Source organism: Heteronotia binoei, chromosome 2 (genome assembly GCF_032191835.1).
Source record: "Heteronotia binoei isolate CCM8104 ecotype False Entrance Well chromosome 2, APGP_CSIRO_Hbin_v1, whole genome shotgun sequence".
Lineage (NCBI taxonomy): Eukaryota > Metazoa > Chordata > Lepidosauria > Squamata > Gekkonidae > Heteronotia > Heteronotia binoei.
The window spans coordinates 196941093-196956102 of record NC_083224.1 but is presented as its reverse complement, the minus strand read 5'-3'; the positions used below and the strand labels follow the sequence as shown (position 1 = coordinate 196956102).

General features: G+C 51.1%; 1 protein-coding gene across 1 annotated transcript in view; it reads left to right on the top strand.

The window, feature by feature from the left end:
* The window catches only part of TMEM259 (transmembrane protein 259), a 71419-nt gene that overhangs the window by 39835 nt on the left and 16574 nt on the right, over positions 1 to 15010 (top strand). The window contains exons 4-6 of the mRNA XM_060232824.1: positions 5305 to 5415; positions 7735 to 7857; positions 10796 to 10896. Of these exons, the coding sequence (XP_060088807.1) occupies positions 5305 to 5415; positions 7735 to 7857; positions 10796 to 10896 (335 nt within the window). The remainder of the gene's footprint in view (positions 1 to 5304; positions 5416 to 7734; positions 7858 to 10795; positions 10897 to 15010) is intronic.

Below are 15010 nucleotides of genomic sequence, written 5' to 3'. Positions count from 1 at the left end.
CCAGAATAGAGAGCATAATTTCCATCTATTACCAGTGGTGGCCAAACTGTGGCTGGGGAGTCACATGTGGCTCTTTCACACACATTGTGTAGCTCTTGAAGCCTCCACCGCCCTGTCAGCCAGCTTGGAGAAGGCATTTCTCTCTTTAAATCACTTCTCCAAGCCAAGTCAGTTGGCGGCTTGGAAAATGCATTTAAAGTCCCCATCTATTTTCCTTCCTTCCTTCCTTCCTTCCTTCCTTCCTTCCTTCCTTCCTTCCTTCCTTCCTTCCTTCCTTCCTTCCTTCCTTCCTTCCTTCCTTCCTTCCTTCCTTCCTTCCTTCCTTCCTTCCTTCCTTCCTTCCTTCCTTCCTTCCCTCCCTCCCTCCCTCCCTCCCTCCCTCCCTCTCCTTCCCTTCCCTTCCCTTCCCTCCCCTCCCCTCCCCTCCCCTCCCCTCCCGTCCCCTCCCCTCCCCTTCCCTCAAACATCAGATGTTCATGTCTTGTGGCTCTCAAACATCTGACCTTTATTCTATGTGGCTCTTACATGAAGAAAGTTTGGCCACCCCTGATCTATACCTTGTGACTCATCGCCATTGATGGATCTCTGCTCTATACGTTGCTTGTAAAACAATTTTTATTATTCAGCAACATTAATCAATAATCATCCAAAAATAAACATTTTGCTCTATATGTTTATCTAATCCCTCTTGAGGCTTGTAGCTGCCATCACTTCCTCTGGCAGTGAATTCCACATGTTAACGACTCTTTGGGTGAAGGAGTACTTCCTTTGATCTGTGCTAAGTCCGCCGCTCCTTAATTTGAGTGTCCACGAGTTCTTGTATTGTGGGAAAAGGAGGAAAGTGCTTCTTTCTGTACCTTCTCTCTCCTGTCCATAATTTTGTATCTCTGTCGTGTCACCCCACAGTCATTGTTTCTCCAAACTAAAGAGCCCTAATCTCTTTAACCTTTCTTTAAACCTTTGTATAATTATATGACTATGTTGTTAGCCGCCCTGAGCCCGCTTCGGCGGAGAGGGCGGGATATAAATAACATTTTATTATTATTATATTAAGGTGTTCCATCCCCTTAATCTTTTTAGTACCCCTTTTCTGTGCCTTTTCCAATGCTAGAATATCTTTAGGGTTTGTAGAATCTTTCGGGATCAAGTGCCGTGTTCTACTGGAGAAAGTTTTCCTTCCAGACGTTTCGTTCTCAGCTGCGGAGAACATCCTCAGTGGCGTTGCAGCCGGAGCAGGCACTCTGACCTTCTTGGCTGCTGTGCATTGAGATGGTCTGACCGAAGGTCTCAATGCACAGCAGCCAAGAAGGTCTGAGCGCCTGCTCCGGCTGCAGCGCCACTGAGGATGTTCTCCGCAGCTGAGAACGAAACGTCTGGAAGGAAAACTTTCTCCAGTAGAACACGGCACTTGATCCCGAAAGATTCTACAAACCCTAATGATGTTACCAGCCGTGAAAACCTGAAATCTTTGATAGAATATCTTTTTTTGAGGTGCAGTGACCAGAACTGTAACGGTATTTCAAATGAGGCTGCACCTTCAATTTATACAGGGGCAATTTATACAGGGGCCCCGTGGCACAGAGTGGTAGAAGAAGACGACTGCAGATTTATACCCCGCCCTTCTCTCTGACAATCTCCTGTATCTTCTCTCCCCACAACAGACACCCTGTGAGGTGGCTGTGGCTAAGAGAGCTCTCCCAGAAGCTACCCTTTCAAGGACAACTCCTGCAAAAGCTGGGGCTGACCTGAGGCCATTCCAGCAGCTGCAAGCGGAGGAGTGGGGAATCAAACCCGATTCTCCCAGATAAGAGTCCGCCCACTTAACCATCACACCAAACTGGCTCAGTAAAGCTGCAGTACCGCAGTCGGAGCTCTTTGCTCATGACCTGAGGTCGAACCCGGTGGAAGCTGGGTTCAGGTAGCCGGCTCGAGGTTGACTCCGCCTTCCATCCTTCCGAGGTTGGTCAAACGAGTCCCCAGCTTGCTGGGGTGCAAGCGTCGAGGACTGGGGAAGGCAAATGGCAAACCACCCCGTAAAAAGTCTGCCATGAAAACGTCGTGATGCGACGTCACCCCGGAGTCAGAAACGACTGGTGCTTGCGCAGGGGAGATTACCTTTACCATTATTATGATACTGGCTGGTTTGTTTTCAGTCCCCGACAACAACCTGTCACCACAGGCGGGGATTGTTCTCTGTCAAAGAAATCAGTCTGCTTCCCCCTCCCCAGCAACTCCCGCCAGTTCAGCTGCGCTTTCGAAGGCCTTTTCTCAAATAACTTTTCCATTAAATCTGATCAAAAGCCTCGCCTCTGATCCGTAGCGAATGGCTCCGCCGGCAGCCGCGGCTGTTAAATGTGAACTCTCTGAGGGTTTCCTTTCTTCTTTGAAACGAAGCCATTCAAAGCCCGGGTCAGCGAGTCCCTTCGGGCCTTTGGAGTCAAAGCCAGGATCTCTGTGCTTCGGCAGATAAGTGCGGGTCTTTGAACGGTGACCTTTCGGCTGCTTTGGACCTCCGCCATTTTAAGCTCTTGCCCGGACCGTCATTCAGGGTCCCTGCTTGGCTGTCGGGTTAGGAGCTGGCAGACAGAAGGGTCCTGCTGCAGCCCCCACCCCCGTCGTGTTAGTTTCATATCCTTCCAGCAGCCCCAGCCCAAACACCTCTGGAATGACGGCTCTACAGTGAAACTCTGTAGAAGAAGAAGGCTGCAGATTTATACCCCACCCTTCTCTCTGAATCAGAGACTCAGAGTGGCCTACAGTCTTCTTTCCCTTCTTCCCCCACAACAGACAGTCTGTGAGGCGGGTGGGGCTGAGAGAGCTCTCCCAGAAGCTGCCCTTTCAAGGACAGAGTCTCAGAGTGGCCTACAATCTCCTTTCCCTTCTTCCCCCACAACAGACACCCTGTGCGGCGGGTGGGGCTGAGAGAGCTCTCCCAGAAGCTGCCCTTTCAGGGACAGAGTCTCAGAGTGGCTCACAATCTCCTTTCCCTTCCTCCCCCACAACAGACACCCTGTGTGGTGTGTGGGGCTGAGAGGGCTCTCCCAGAAGCTGCCCTTTCAAGGACAGTCTCAGAGCAATGGATGGGCCATTGGCCTGTTCCAACATGACTTTTCTTACGTTCTTATATTTGGGGCAGTGATGCTCTGTATTCTTGGTACTTGGGAGGGACAACAGTGGGAGGGCTTCTAGTGTCCTTGCCCCACTGGTGGACCTCTTGATGGCACCTGAGGTTTTTTGGCCACTGTGTGACACAGAGTGTTGGACTGGATAGACCATTGGCCTGATCCAACATGGCTTCTCTTATGTTCTTCTGTCTGGGGCAAGTGATGCTCTGTATTCTTGGTTCTTGGGCGGGGGGGGGGGGCAACCGTGGGAGGACTTCTAGTGTCCTGGCCCCGCTGGTGGACCTCCTGATGGCACCTGGGGTTTTTTGACCACTGTGTGGCACAGAGTGTTGGACTGGATGGGCCATTGGCCTGTTCTAACTTGGCTTCTCTTATTGTTCTTATGTTCTTAAATTACAGAAGCAACATTGCCCAGTGCAGCTAACATCATGCCCAAGTTTTTTGTGGAGTGGGGGGGAAATCCCGTGAGCCACTTTAATTGTATTTTCCATAAGCGCTACAGTAAACGATGGGCCGTAAGATAAGACAGATGCCCATCTCTCTTCGTCGATTCCACAGCCAACATCATTGACCATATGAAGCTGCCTTCTACTGAATCAGACCCTCGGTCCATCAAAGTCAGTATTGTCTTCTCAGACCGGCAGCGGCTCTCCAGGGTCTCAAGCGGAGGTTTTTCACACCTATTTGCCTGGACCCTTTTTTGGAGATGCCAGGGATTGAACCTGGGACCTTCTGCTTCCCAAGCAGATGCTCTACCACTGAGCCACCGCCCCTCCCCATTACTCCATTTGCTTTGAAATCTAGTATTAGCTACAGGATTGTTAAGTAACAAGATGATATAAATTCTCATAAATAAACGGGTCCACCAACAATGTTCCCTCTTAAGCTGCAGAGTCTTGTGAGCAAAAATTCTACTTTGTGAGCTCCTGGCCTTAAAGTGGTGAGCTGCTGCATCAATTAGGGTCCTCTGGGGTCGTCCTTCCTGAGCCAAGGCAAAACTTTGCGAGCTGGAGGCTAACAATCTGTGAGCCTGCTCACGCTAACTCAGCCTAGAGGCAACACTGCCTCCAATGTATGCGCTTTTAAATCAGATGGCTTATGTTTCCAGGGCTTTGTTTTTTGTAGCAGGGACTCCTTTGCCTATTAGGCCATGCCCCCCTGATGTAACCAATCCTCCAAGAGCTTACCGGGCTCTTCTTACAGGGCCTACTGTAAGCTCTTGGAGGATTGGCTACATCAGGGTGTGTGGCCTAATAGGCAAAGGAGTCCCTGCTACGTAAAAAAGCCCTGCTTATACTGAATCAGGCCATTGGCCCATCAGGGTCGGTACTGTCTACTGTTGGCAGCTCTCCAGGGTCTCTCAGCCTGAGGTCCTTCATGTCACCTATCGCCAGACCTCGGAAGCCAATCCGCCTCAGCAGCTGCCCAGACATGCGCCTGATACTGCCCAATCACAGGACTTATTTTTTTTTGCAGCAGGACCTCATTTGCCTATTTGGCCACACCCCCCGATATAGCCAATCCCGCAAGAGCTTACAGGGCTCTTCGCACAGGGCCTACTGAGAGCTCTTGGAGGATTGGCTACATCAGGGGGCGTGGCCTAATATGCAAAGGAGTTCCTGCTACAAAAAAAAAAGCCCTGGGCAGAATCAACACCTACCCATACCTCCTTCAACTTATGAGTTATAGGATAGCCTGCCTGAAGAAGCCAGGCGGGCTCCCACTTTCCCAGCTTTCTGGCAAGACGAGTCAAGACAACCTTTATTGGCATTTCACAGGCAAAATATGTTAACCTGGCTCTCTGGAAACTGTGCAAAAGAGCATCGTTCAAGAGGGCTTTTCTACACTGGCGAAAGAGTCGCACTGCTTTAAATGTGTCGCGTTATTTTGATAAGTCGGGGCCCCTTTGCCTGTTAGGCCACACGTCCCCGATGCAGCCAATCCTCCAAGAGCTTCCAGGGCTCTTAGCATCGGGCTTATTGGAAGCTCCAGGAGGATTGACTCCATCAGGGGGGCATGGCCTAATATGCAAAGGAGTTCCTGCTACAAAAAGAGCCCCGATGCTGTCACTTCACCCGATCTCCTTGGAGCGGGTGGCCATCCTCTGCCGTGCATCTACTGTGCCTGCCTCTTCTTTTGTCCGTCCTCTTGACCTCCTGTCCCTCTCTGTCACTCACAGTGTGGCCCCAAGAAGAGTATATCGTGGAGTATTCGTTGGAGTACGGCTTCCTGCGCCTGTCTCAGAGCACCCGCCAGCGCCTCGACATCCCTGTCATGGTGGTGACCTTGGGTGAGTTTTGGAAAGGGGACGCGGGAGATGCTGGGGCTCCAGGGCAAAGCCTCCCCCCCCCCTTGTTGGCAGTGTCTCCACAGTGCGACCAAGCAGAGTCAGTTCGGTGAAGTGGTGAAGTGTGCAGATTCCTCTCTGGAAGAGCCAGGTTTGATTCCCCGCTCCTTCACTTGCAGCTGCTGGAATGGCCTTGGGTCAGCCATAGCTCTGGCAGAGGTTGTTCTTGAAAGGGCAGCTGCTATGAGAGCCCTCTCAGTCCCACCCACCTCACAGGGTGTCTGCTGTGGGGGAGGAAGGGAAAGGAGATTGTAGGCCGCTCTGAGACTCTGTCCTTGAAAGGGCAGCTTCTGGGAGAGCTCTCTCAGCCCCACCCACCTCACAGAGTGTCTGTTGTGGGGGAGGAAGGGAAAGGAGATTGTAGGCCGCTCTGAGCTTCTGTCCTTGAAAGGGCAGCTTCTGGGAGAGCTCTCTCAGCCCCACAGGTTGTCTGTTGTGGGGGAAGAAGGGAAAGGAGATTGTAGGCCGCTCTGAGACTCTGTCCTTGAAAGGACAGCTTCTGGGAGAGCTCTCTATGCCCCACCCACTTTATAGGGTGTCTGTTGTGGGGGAGGAAGGGAAAGGAGATTGTAGGCTGCTCTGAGACTCTGTCCTTGAAAGGACAGCTTCTGGGAGAGCTCTCTCAGCCCCACCTACATCACAGGGTGTCTCTTGTGGGGGAGGAAGGGAAAGGAGATCGTAGGCCGCTCTGAGACTCTGCCCTTGAAAGGGCAGCTTCTGGAAGAGCTCTCTCAGCCGCACACACCTCACAGGATGTCTGTTGTTGGGGGAGGAAGGGAAGTAGATTGTAGGCCGCTCTGAGACTCTGTCCTTGAAAGGGCAGCTTCTGGGAGAGCTCTCTCAGCCCCACCCACCTCACAGGGTGTCTGTTGTGGGGGGAGGAAGGGAAGTAGATTGTAGGCCGCTCTGAGACTCTGCCCTTGAAAGGGCAGCTTCTTGGAGAGCTCTCTCAGCCCCACCCACCTCACAGGGTGTCTGCTGTGGGGGAGGAAGGGAAGTAGATTGTAGGCCACTCTGAGACTCTGTCCTTGAAAGGGCAGTTTCTGGGAGAGCCCTCTCAGCCCGACCCGCCTCACAGGGTGTCTGTTGTGGGGGAGGAAGGGAAAGGAGATCGTAGGCCGCTCTGAGCCTCTGCCTAATGACCCAAGGCCCTTCCAGCAGGTGCAAGTGGAGGAGTGGGGAATCAAACCCAGCTTTCCCAGGTAAGAATACGCGCACTTAACCACTACACCAAACTTGAGATTGTAAGGCATTCTGAGCGAACGGTAAGGTATAAGTCTGATCTCACTTACTTCTAAGGAATCCAGGGTCAGTGACAAGGGGTTCTGAACATCTCTTGCAGGGGTGGCCAACGGTAGCTCTCCAGATGTTTTTTTGCCTACAACTCCCATCAGCCCCAGCCATTGGCTATGCTGGCTGGGGCTGATGAGAGTTGTAGGCAAAAAAAACATCTGGAGAGCTACCGTTGGCCACCCCTGATCTATTGCCTTGAAAGCCTTGTGGACTCACCATGTTACCTGTGACCTGACAGCATTTTTTTTAAAAAAGGAAATGCCCTCTAAAATACAGGCCTTTTTTTGACCGGGACTGCAGTTCCGGCTGGCTTGGTATCAGGGGGTGTCGGCTAATGTACAAATGAGTTCTTGCTGGGATTCTTCTACAGAAAAGCCCTGTGTGAAAGGATGATGTCAGGAGGCGTGGCCTGATATGCAAATGTGTCCCTGCGGGGCTTTTTCTGCCAAAACCGTGCACAAAACAATGGTGACACCAGGAGGGGCGTGGCCTAGTATGCAAATGAGTTCCTCCTGGGCTGCTTCTACAAAAAGCCCTGTGTGGGACAATGATGATGTTGGGGTGTGTGGCCTAATTTGTAAATGAGTTCTTGCTGGGCTTTTTCTACCAAAAAAGCCCCGTATGAAACAATGGTGATATCAGAGGGTGTGGCCTAATATGCAAATGTATCCCTGCCAGGCTTTTTCTACTAAAAAAAAGTCCACTGTGAAACAATGGTGACATCAGGGGGCGTGGCCTAATACACAAATGAGTTTTTGCTGGGCTTTTTTCTGCCCCAAAAGCCCTGCCCAAATGTACTGTTGTTAGCGCGGTTGCTCAGGTGGCCGCAGCTTCCCTGGTTGAGTCAATCCATCTCGTGTTGGGTGGTCTTCTTTCCCTGCTTCCCTTCCAACTTTCCCGCACCTGGGCAGGAAGCCGGTTTCCATTGGCCGCAACTGCCATGCTTCCCTTGCTCTCTTCCCTCTTCAGATCCCACCCGGGACCAGTGCTTTGGGGACCGCTTCAGCCGCCTTCTCCTGGACGAGTTCCTTGGTTATGACGACATCCTCATGTCCAGCGTGAAGGCCTTAGCCGAAAACGAAGAGAATAAAGGTGAGTGGGGGGGGGGATCGGAGAGAGGAGTGGAAGGAGTAGATCAGCTGCTGGCTGCTCCGTGTTATAGCCAGGGATGGAATATTAAGCCTGATTTTGGATCAACATCTGCAGCAGAGGTCCATCGGTGGCTATTAGCCACGGGGTATTGATGGAACATCAAAAAAACTAAGATCACGGCATCCGGCCCCATCACTCCTTGGCAAAGAGAAGGGGAAGACATGGAAGCAGTGACAGACTTCACATTTCTGGGATCCAAGATCACTGCAGATGGTGACTGTAGCCATGAAATTAAAAGACGTTTGCTCCTTGGCAGGACAGCAACGGCGAACCTAGGCAGTATAATAAAAAGTAGAGACATCACCCTGCCAACAAAAGTCCATATAGTCAAAGCGATGGTATTCCCAGTAGTAATGTATGGCTGTGAGAGCTGGACCATAAGGAAGGCCGAGCGAAGAAGAATAGATGCTTTCGAGCTGCGGTGGTGGAGAAGACTCTTGAGAGTCCCTCGGACTGCAAGAAGATCCAATCAGTCTGTCCTAAGGGAAATCAACCCTGACTGTTCCCTGGAAGGTCAGATGCTGAAGCTGAAGCTCAAATACTTTGGCCACCCAATGAGAAGGGAGCACTTCCTGGAGAAGACCCTGATGCTGGGAAAGACAGAAGGCAACAGAAGAAGGGGATGGCAAAAGAGGAGATGGCTGGACAGTGTTACTGATGTCACTAACACGAATTTGAACAGACGTCGGAGGATGGTGGAAGACAGGAGGGCCTGGCGTGACTTGGTCCGTGGGGTTGCAAAGAGTCAGACTCGACTGTGCGAATGAACAACAAAATAGATGGAACACTGATGGAATGCTGTCTGCGGCAATGATGCTCTGTATTCTTGGTGCTTGGAGGTCAAGAATGGGAGGGATTCTGGGGTTCTGACCTCACTGGTGGACCTCTTGATGGCACCTCGGTTTTGGCCACTGTATGACACAGAGGGTTGGGCTGGATGGGCCTTTGGCCTGATCCAACGTGGCTTCTCTTATGTTCTTACATAGGGCGGAGATCCATCAGTGGCTCTTAGCCACAAGGTCTAGATGGAACACACTGTCTGGGGCAAGTGATGCTCTGTATTCTTGGTGCTTTGGGGGGGGGGGGCAACAGTGGGAGGGCTTCTAGTATCCTGAACCCCCTGGTGGACCTCTTAATGGCTCCTGGTTCTTTGGCCAGCATGTGACACAGTCTTGCTGTGGAGAGCCATGTTGGATCAGGCCAGTCCAACACTGTCACACAGTGGCCAAAAAACCCAAGTGCCATCAGGAGGTCCACCAGTGGGGCCAGGACACTAGAAGCCCTCCCACTGTTGCCCCTCCCAAGCACCAAGAATACAGAGCGTTACTTGCCCCAGATAGAGAGTTCCAACAGTACTCTGTGGCTGATAGCTACTGCTCCAGATGTTTATCCAATCCCCTCTTGAAGCTAGCTATGCTTGCAGTGAATTCCACACGTTTTAATCACCCTTTGGGTGAAGAAGTACTTCCTTTTATCTGTTCTAACCCGACTGCTCAGCAGTTTCGTTGCGCAATTTCTCATATTGTGAGAAAGGGAGAAAACTGCTTCTTTCTCTACCTTCTCTATCCCATGCATAATCTGGTAAACCTGCCCTGTTACCCCTAACCTGGCTTTTCCTCCCTTGAAATTAAGAACCAAAACGAAGCTGGGACTGCCTATGTAAGAAATTTTATAGCACCGTTTTTAAGTTTTAAATTATAAATTGTTTATATGTGTTTGATTTTATGATCGTAAGGTATTGTTACTGTTGTATTATAGCATTGGAAAAAGTCCAGAAAAGGGCAACTAGAATGACTAAAGGTTTGGAACACTTTCCCTATGAAGAAAGGTTAAAACGCTTGGGGCTCTTTAGCTTGGAGAAACGTCGACTTCGGGGTAACATAATAGAGGTTTACAAGATTATGCATGGAAGAAAGTAGAGAAAGAAGTACTTTTCTCCCTTTCCCACAATACAAGAACTCTGTTCAGCCATTCAATGAAATTGCTGAGCAGTCAGGTTAAAACAGATAAAAGGAAGTGCTTCTTCACCAAAAGGGTGATTAACATGTGGAATTCACTGCTACAGGAGGTGGTGGCAGATACAAACATAGACAGCTTCAAGAGGCGTTTGGATAAAAATATGGAGCAGAGGTCCATCAGTGGCTATTAGCCACAGCGTGTTTGTGTGTGTGTGTATATTTTGGCCACTGTGTGACACAGAGTGTTGGACTGGATGGGCCATTGGTCTGATCCAACATGGCTTCTCTTATGTGACACAGAGTGTTGGACTGGGTGGGCCATTGGCCTGATCCAACATGGCTTCTCTTATGTTCTTATCTGACGCAGGGTGGACTGGATGAGACATTGGCCTGATCCAACATGGCTTCTCTTATGTTCTTATGTGACACAGAGTGTTGGACTGGATGGGCCATTGGCCTGATCCAATATGCCTTCTGTTACATTCTTATGTGACACAGAGTGTTGGACTGGGTGGGCCATTGGCCTGATCCAACATGGCTTCTCTTATGTTCTTATCTGACGCAGGGTGGACTGAATGAGACATTGGCCTGATCCAACATGGCTTCTCTTATGTCCTTATGTGACACAGAGTGTTGGACTGGATGGGCCATTGGCCTGATCCAACATGACTTCTCTTATGTGACACAGAGTGTTGGACTGGATGGGCCATTGGCCTGATCCAACATGGCTTCTCTGATGTTCTTATGTATTATGACTGTGAGCCGCCCAGAGTCCGCACGTGGCGTGGGCAGCATATAAATTTAAGATAAATAAAATTTAAGGTGAATAAATTGAAGCGGTTGTTGGGATTCAATGCCCAGGCAAGCTCACAGGCGGGCTTCCTCCCTCATGCCCTTTCTCTCTTCCTCTCCCGCTGCAGGCTTCCTCCGCAACGTGGTCTCCGGGGAGCACTACCGTTTCATCAGCATGTGGATGGCTCGCACCTCCTACCTGGCCGCCTTCGTCATCATGGTGATCTTTGTGAGTACAGCATTGGGCTCTTCTGAGCCAAGTCGTTAATCTGTCCATTGGCTCCCTCAGTTGACCCGGTGTTTCAGTGACATCCCCGCCCCCCGGAACGCCATTACTCATAAATCTTGGCACACAGGCTCTGACCTTACACCTGTCTTAATCAATTCTGGCCATGCGGCTATAGCAGCGCCAACCTCACGGCCTCACTGGATCTCTATATTTCAGTCTCTTCGGGTATTTTACTTTGTTATTGGATGGAAATAGAATTCTCTTCGTAGGGGACCACAGCAGCTTTGTATTTTTTCCCAAAAATATAGGCTCTCAAGAACTTTAACTCAAACCACAGATTTATTATAACACAAAGTCTTTAACTTGGGGATAAGGGAGATATTTACCCAGGCTAATACGTTGCTCAGTTGTTTCAGGCTTTACAATAACTTCTTCCTTCTTGAGTCTCTCAGTTTCAGTTCACAGTTTCCCTATAACTCACTCTCCACCTCTAGCCAAGGTCTGGCCTCTTGGGAATGATGTGCCAAGTCTCACCCCTCGACTGGAGTCTCTCCTCTCAGCCCTTCTGGTGTCTCAGACCCACATCCACTCCCTCAACCACCTCACTAGATCTTCAGAGTTGTCTATAGGTGTCTGTGACCGTTCAGGTCTTGACTGACTCACACTTGTTCCTCACACACAGCCCTCTTGGCTGGTTTTGTCGAGCTTGCAGTCTCTGGAAGTCTTTCCCGCCACTGTCTCAAGCTCCTTCACAGGATCAGCTGCCCTCCCAGCCTCGGTCAGGCACAAACTGACCCACTCAGTCTCTGTCAGGCCCCAACACTGACAGACTTCTGACAGGCACCAACTCTGTCAGACACCAACTGACTGAATGACTGCCTCAGCAGATTCTGTCACTCAACCACTTTCCCTCCCTGAGAGCTCCGAGCACTTTGCCCCCACCCTCAGGTCACCCAACGCAGGCCCTGTGCGTCTTCAGTGTCTGGTTAACCCCTAGCTTTCCGTCACAGCGGCATACAATAAGACACTGGATGCAAGAGCCAGTTTTGTGTAGTGGTTAAGTGTGCGAACTCTTATCTGGAAAACTGGGTTTGATTCCCCACTCCTAGCATGGTCTTGGGTCAGCCATCACTCTGGCAGAGGTTGTCCTTGAAAGGGCAGCTGCTGTGAGAGCCCTCTCAGCCCCACCCACCTCACAGGGTGTCTGTTGTGGGGGAGGAAGGGAAAGGAGATTGTAGGCCGCTCTGAGTCTCTGTCCTTGAAAGGGCAGCTTCTGGGAGAGCTCTCTCAGCCCCACCCACCTCACAGGGTGTCTGTTGTGGGGGAGGAAGGGAAAGGAGATTGTAGGCCGCTCTGAGTCTCTGTCCTTGAAAGGGCAGCTTCTGGGAGAGCTCTCTCAGCCCCACCCACCTCACAGGGTGTCTGTTGTGGGGGAGGAAGGGAAAGGAGATTGTAGGCTGCTCTGAGTCTCTGATTCAGAGAGAAGGATGGGGTATAAAGCTGCAGTCATTATTATTATCTGGGAGAACCGGGTTTGATTCCCCACTCCTCCACTTGCAGCTGCTGGAATGGCCTTGGGTCAGCCATAGTTCTCATAAGAGTTGTCCTTGAAAGAGCAGCTTCTGGGAGAGCCCTCTCAGCCCCACCCACCTCATGGGATGTCTGTTGTGGGGGAGGAAGAGAAAGGAGATTGTAGGCTGCTCTGAGACTCTGTCCTTGAAAGGGCAGCTTCTGGAGAGCTCTCTCAGCCCCACTCACCTCACAGGGTGTCTGTTTTGGGGGAGAAAGGGAAAGGAGATTGTAGGCCACTCTGAGTCTCTGATTCAGAGAGAAGGGTGGTATAAATCTGCAGTCGTCGTCTTCTTATCTGGGAGAACCAGGTTTGATTCCCCACTGCTTCACTTGCAACTGCTGGAATGGCCTTGGGTCAGCCATAGCTATCACAGGAGTTGTCCTTGAAACGGCAGCTGCTGTGGGAGCCCTCTCAGTCCCACCCACCTCACAGGGTGTCTGTTGTGGGGGGAGAAGATAGAGGAGATTGTAAGCCCCTTTGAGTCTCTGATTCAGAGAGAAGGGCGGGGTATAAATCTGCAATTCTTCTTCTGTTTATGCCCCTTATTAAGACATAAGCCTGTAGAATAAGAGGCCTCAAGATTATCTCTAAACCTTTGTCACTTCATTTAATTTCCTTGTGGTCCAGCATTGCTCTATTGTTTTATTCTATTCTGTGTTATGAGCCAATATGCGCACGTATCTTTCTGACCTCTGAAGAGGACCTGTCTAGGTCGAAACGTGTCAGGTCAAGCTGAGTGGGTTCCCATTGAGGTTTTATAATTGTACATAGGATAGAGGAGGGGTGGCCGACGGTAGCTCTCCAGATGTTTTTTTTGCCTACAACTCCCATCAGCCCCAGCCATCGGCCATGCTGCCTGGGGCTGATGGGAGTTGTAGGCCAAAAAAAAAACATCTGGAGAGCTACCGTTGGCCACCCCTGGCATAGAGGCTTATGATGGGCCCTTAAATGCTTTTAGCTTTCTGCAATAAATACGTGTACGTTGGCTTATGATTTGTTTTACACTTTAATGTTTGGCCCTTTAATTGCATATTAACCTCTCAGGTTTCTTACATATGTGAAAGAGCGAGAGCCGGATTAACAATTAGGTCAAGCAGGCACTGGCCTATTGGCCCCCACACTTTTAGGGGCCCAGGGCTGGCTTTTCCTCCTGTTTCCCCCCCGCCCCTGCTTGCAGCTCTCCCAGCCAGCCACTGAGCTGCTTTTTGCCTGGCGCGGCTGCTGCCGGCGTCGTCGCCAAGTTTGCCTCTCTCTGCCTCTCCCCCGCAGCTTTGGAGAAGGGGCTTTGGAGAAGGGGCCTGCAGGCTGCAGGGGGGGGCGGCCACGGGCGGTAGGGGCGGGTGCTCCGGCTCAAGAGGTAACTTGCAAGGGGGCCCCCCTGAGATTGTGACCGCCTAGGGCCCTCCACAGGGCTTAATTCGGCCCTGATCACCACGGCTGCCTGCCTGAATCCATCTTGGCGGTAGACCCAAGTGGGCAGCCGTCTTGGTCTGAAGCAGTAAAACAAAGTAGGAGTCAAGCGGCGCCTTAAAGACCAACAAAGTTTTATTCAGAACGTGAGCTTTCGTGTGCTCCAAGAGCACTTCATCAGACGAGGAATCAGGTGCAATGAGCAGAGCTACTTATAGCTGGTAGGCACTGGCCTATGTGCCCCCACGCCTTTAGGGGCCCAGGGCTGGCTTTTCCTCCTTTTTTCCCCCTCTGCTTGCAGCCCTCCTGGGCTGCACATGCAGCCAGCAACTGAGCCGTTCTTTGCCCCACTTGCCTGGTGCGGCTGCTGCTGGCGTCCTCGCCAAGTTTGCCTCTCTCTGCCTTTCCCCCGCAGCTTGTCAAAAGGGCTTTTAAGAAGGTGCCTGCAAACTGCAGTGGCGGCTGTGGGGTGGGCGCTCCGACTCTGAGATGATTTCCGAGGGGTTCCCCGAGATTCCGACTGCCTAGGGGCCTCCACCGGGTTTAATCCAGCACTGAAAAGAGCCGGTGTGGTATAGCGGTTAAGTGTCAGACTCGTATTTGGGCAACCCAGGTTCGAATCATGTTTAATCATGTCCCCCGTTAAGCCCTTTTACTGTAAAATTTCATTCTTTTTTGTTGTTCGAGATACTCAAGATTGAGATTACTGTCCTTTTCATCCCTCTTTATTATTAGTAATTATCAATTGATGTTACAATTAGATGTCTCTAGATTGTTTTATCTTGGCATATGGGCAAATGGTATGCCGGGGTGGCCAGCGGTAGCTCTCCAGATGTTTCTTGCCTACAACTCCCATCAGCCCCAGCCAGCATGGCCAATGGCTGGGGCTGATGGGAGTTGTAGGCAAAAAACATCTGGAGAGCTACCGCTGGCCACTCGATATAGACTCACAGGGGTGGCCAACGGCAGCTCTCCAGAGGCTTTTTTTGCCTACAACTCCCATCAGCCCCAGCCAGCATGGCCAATGGCTAATAGCCACTGATGGACCTCTGCTCCATATTTTTATCTAACCCCCTCTTGAAGCTGGCTATGCTTGTGGCCGCCACCCCCTCCTGTGGCAGTGAATTCCAC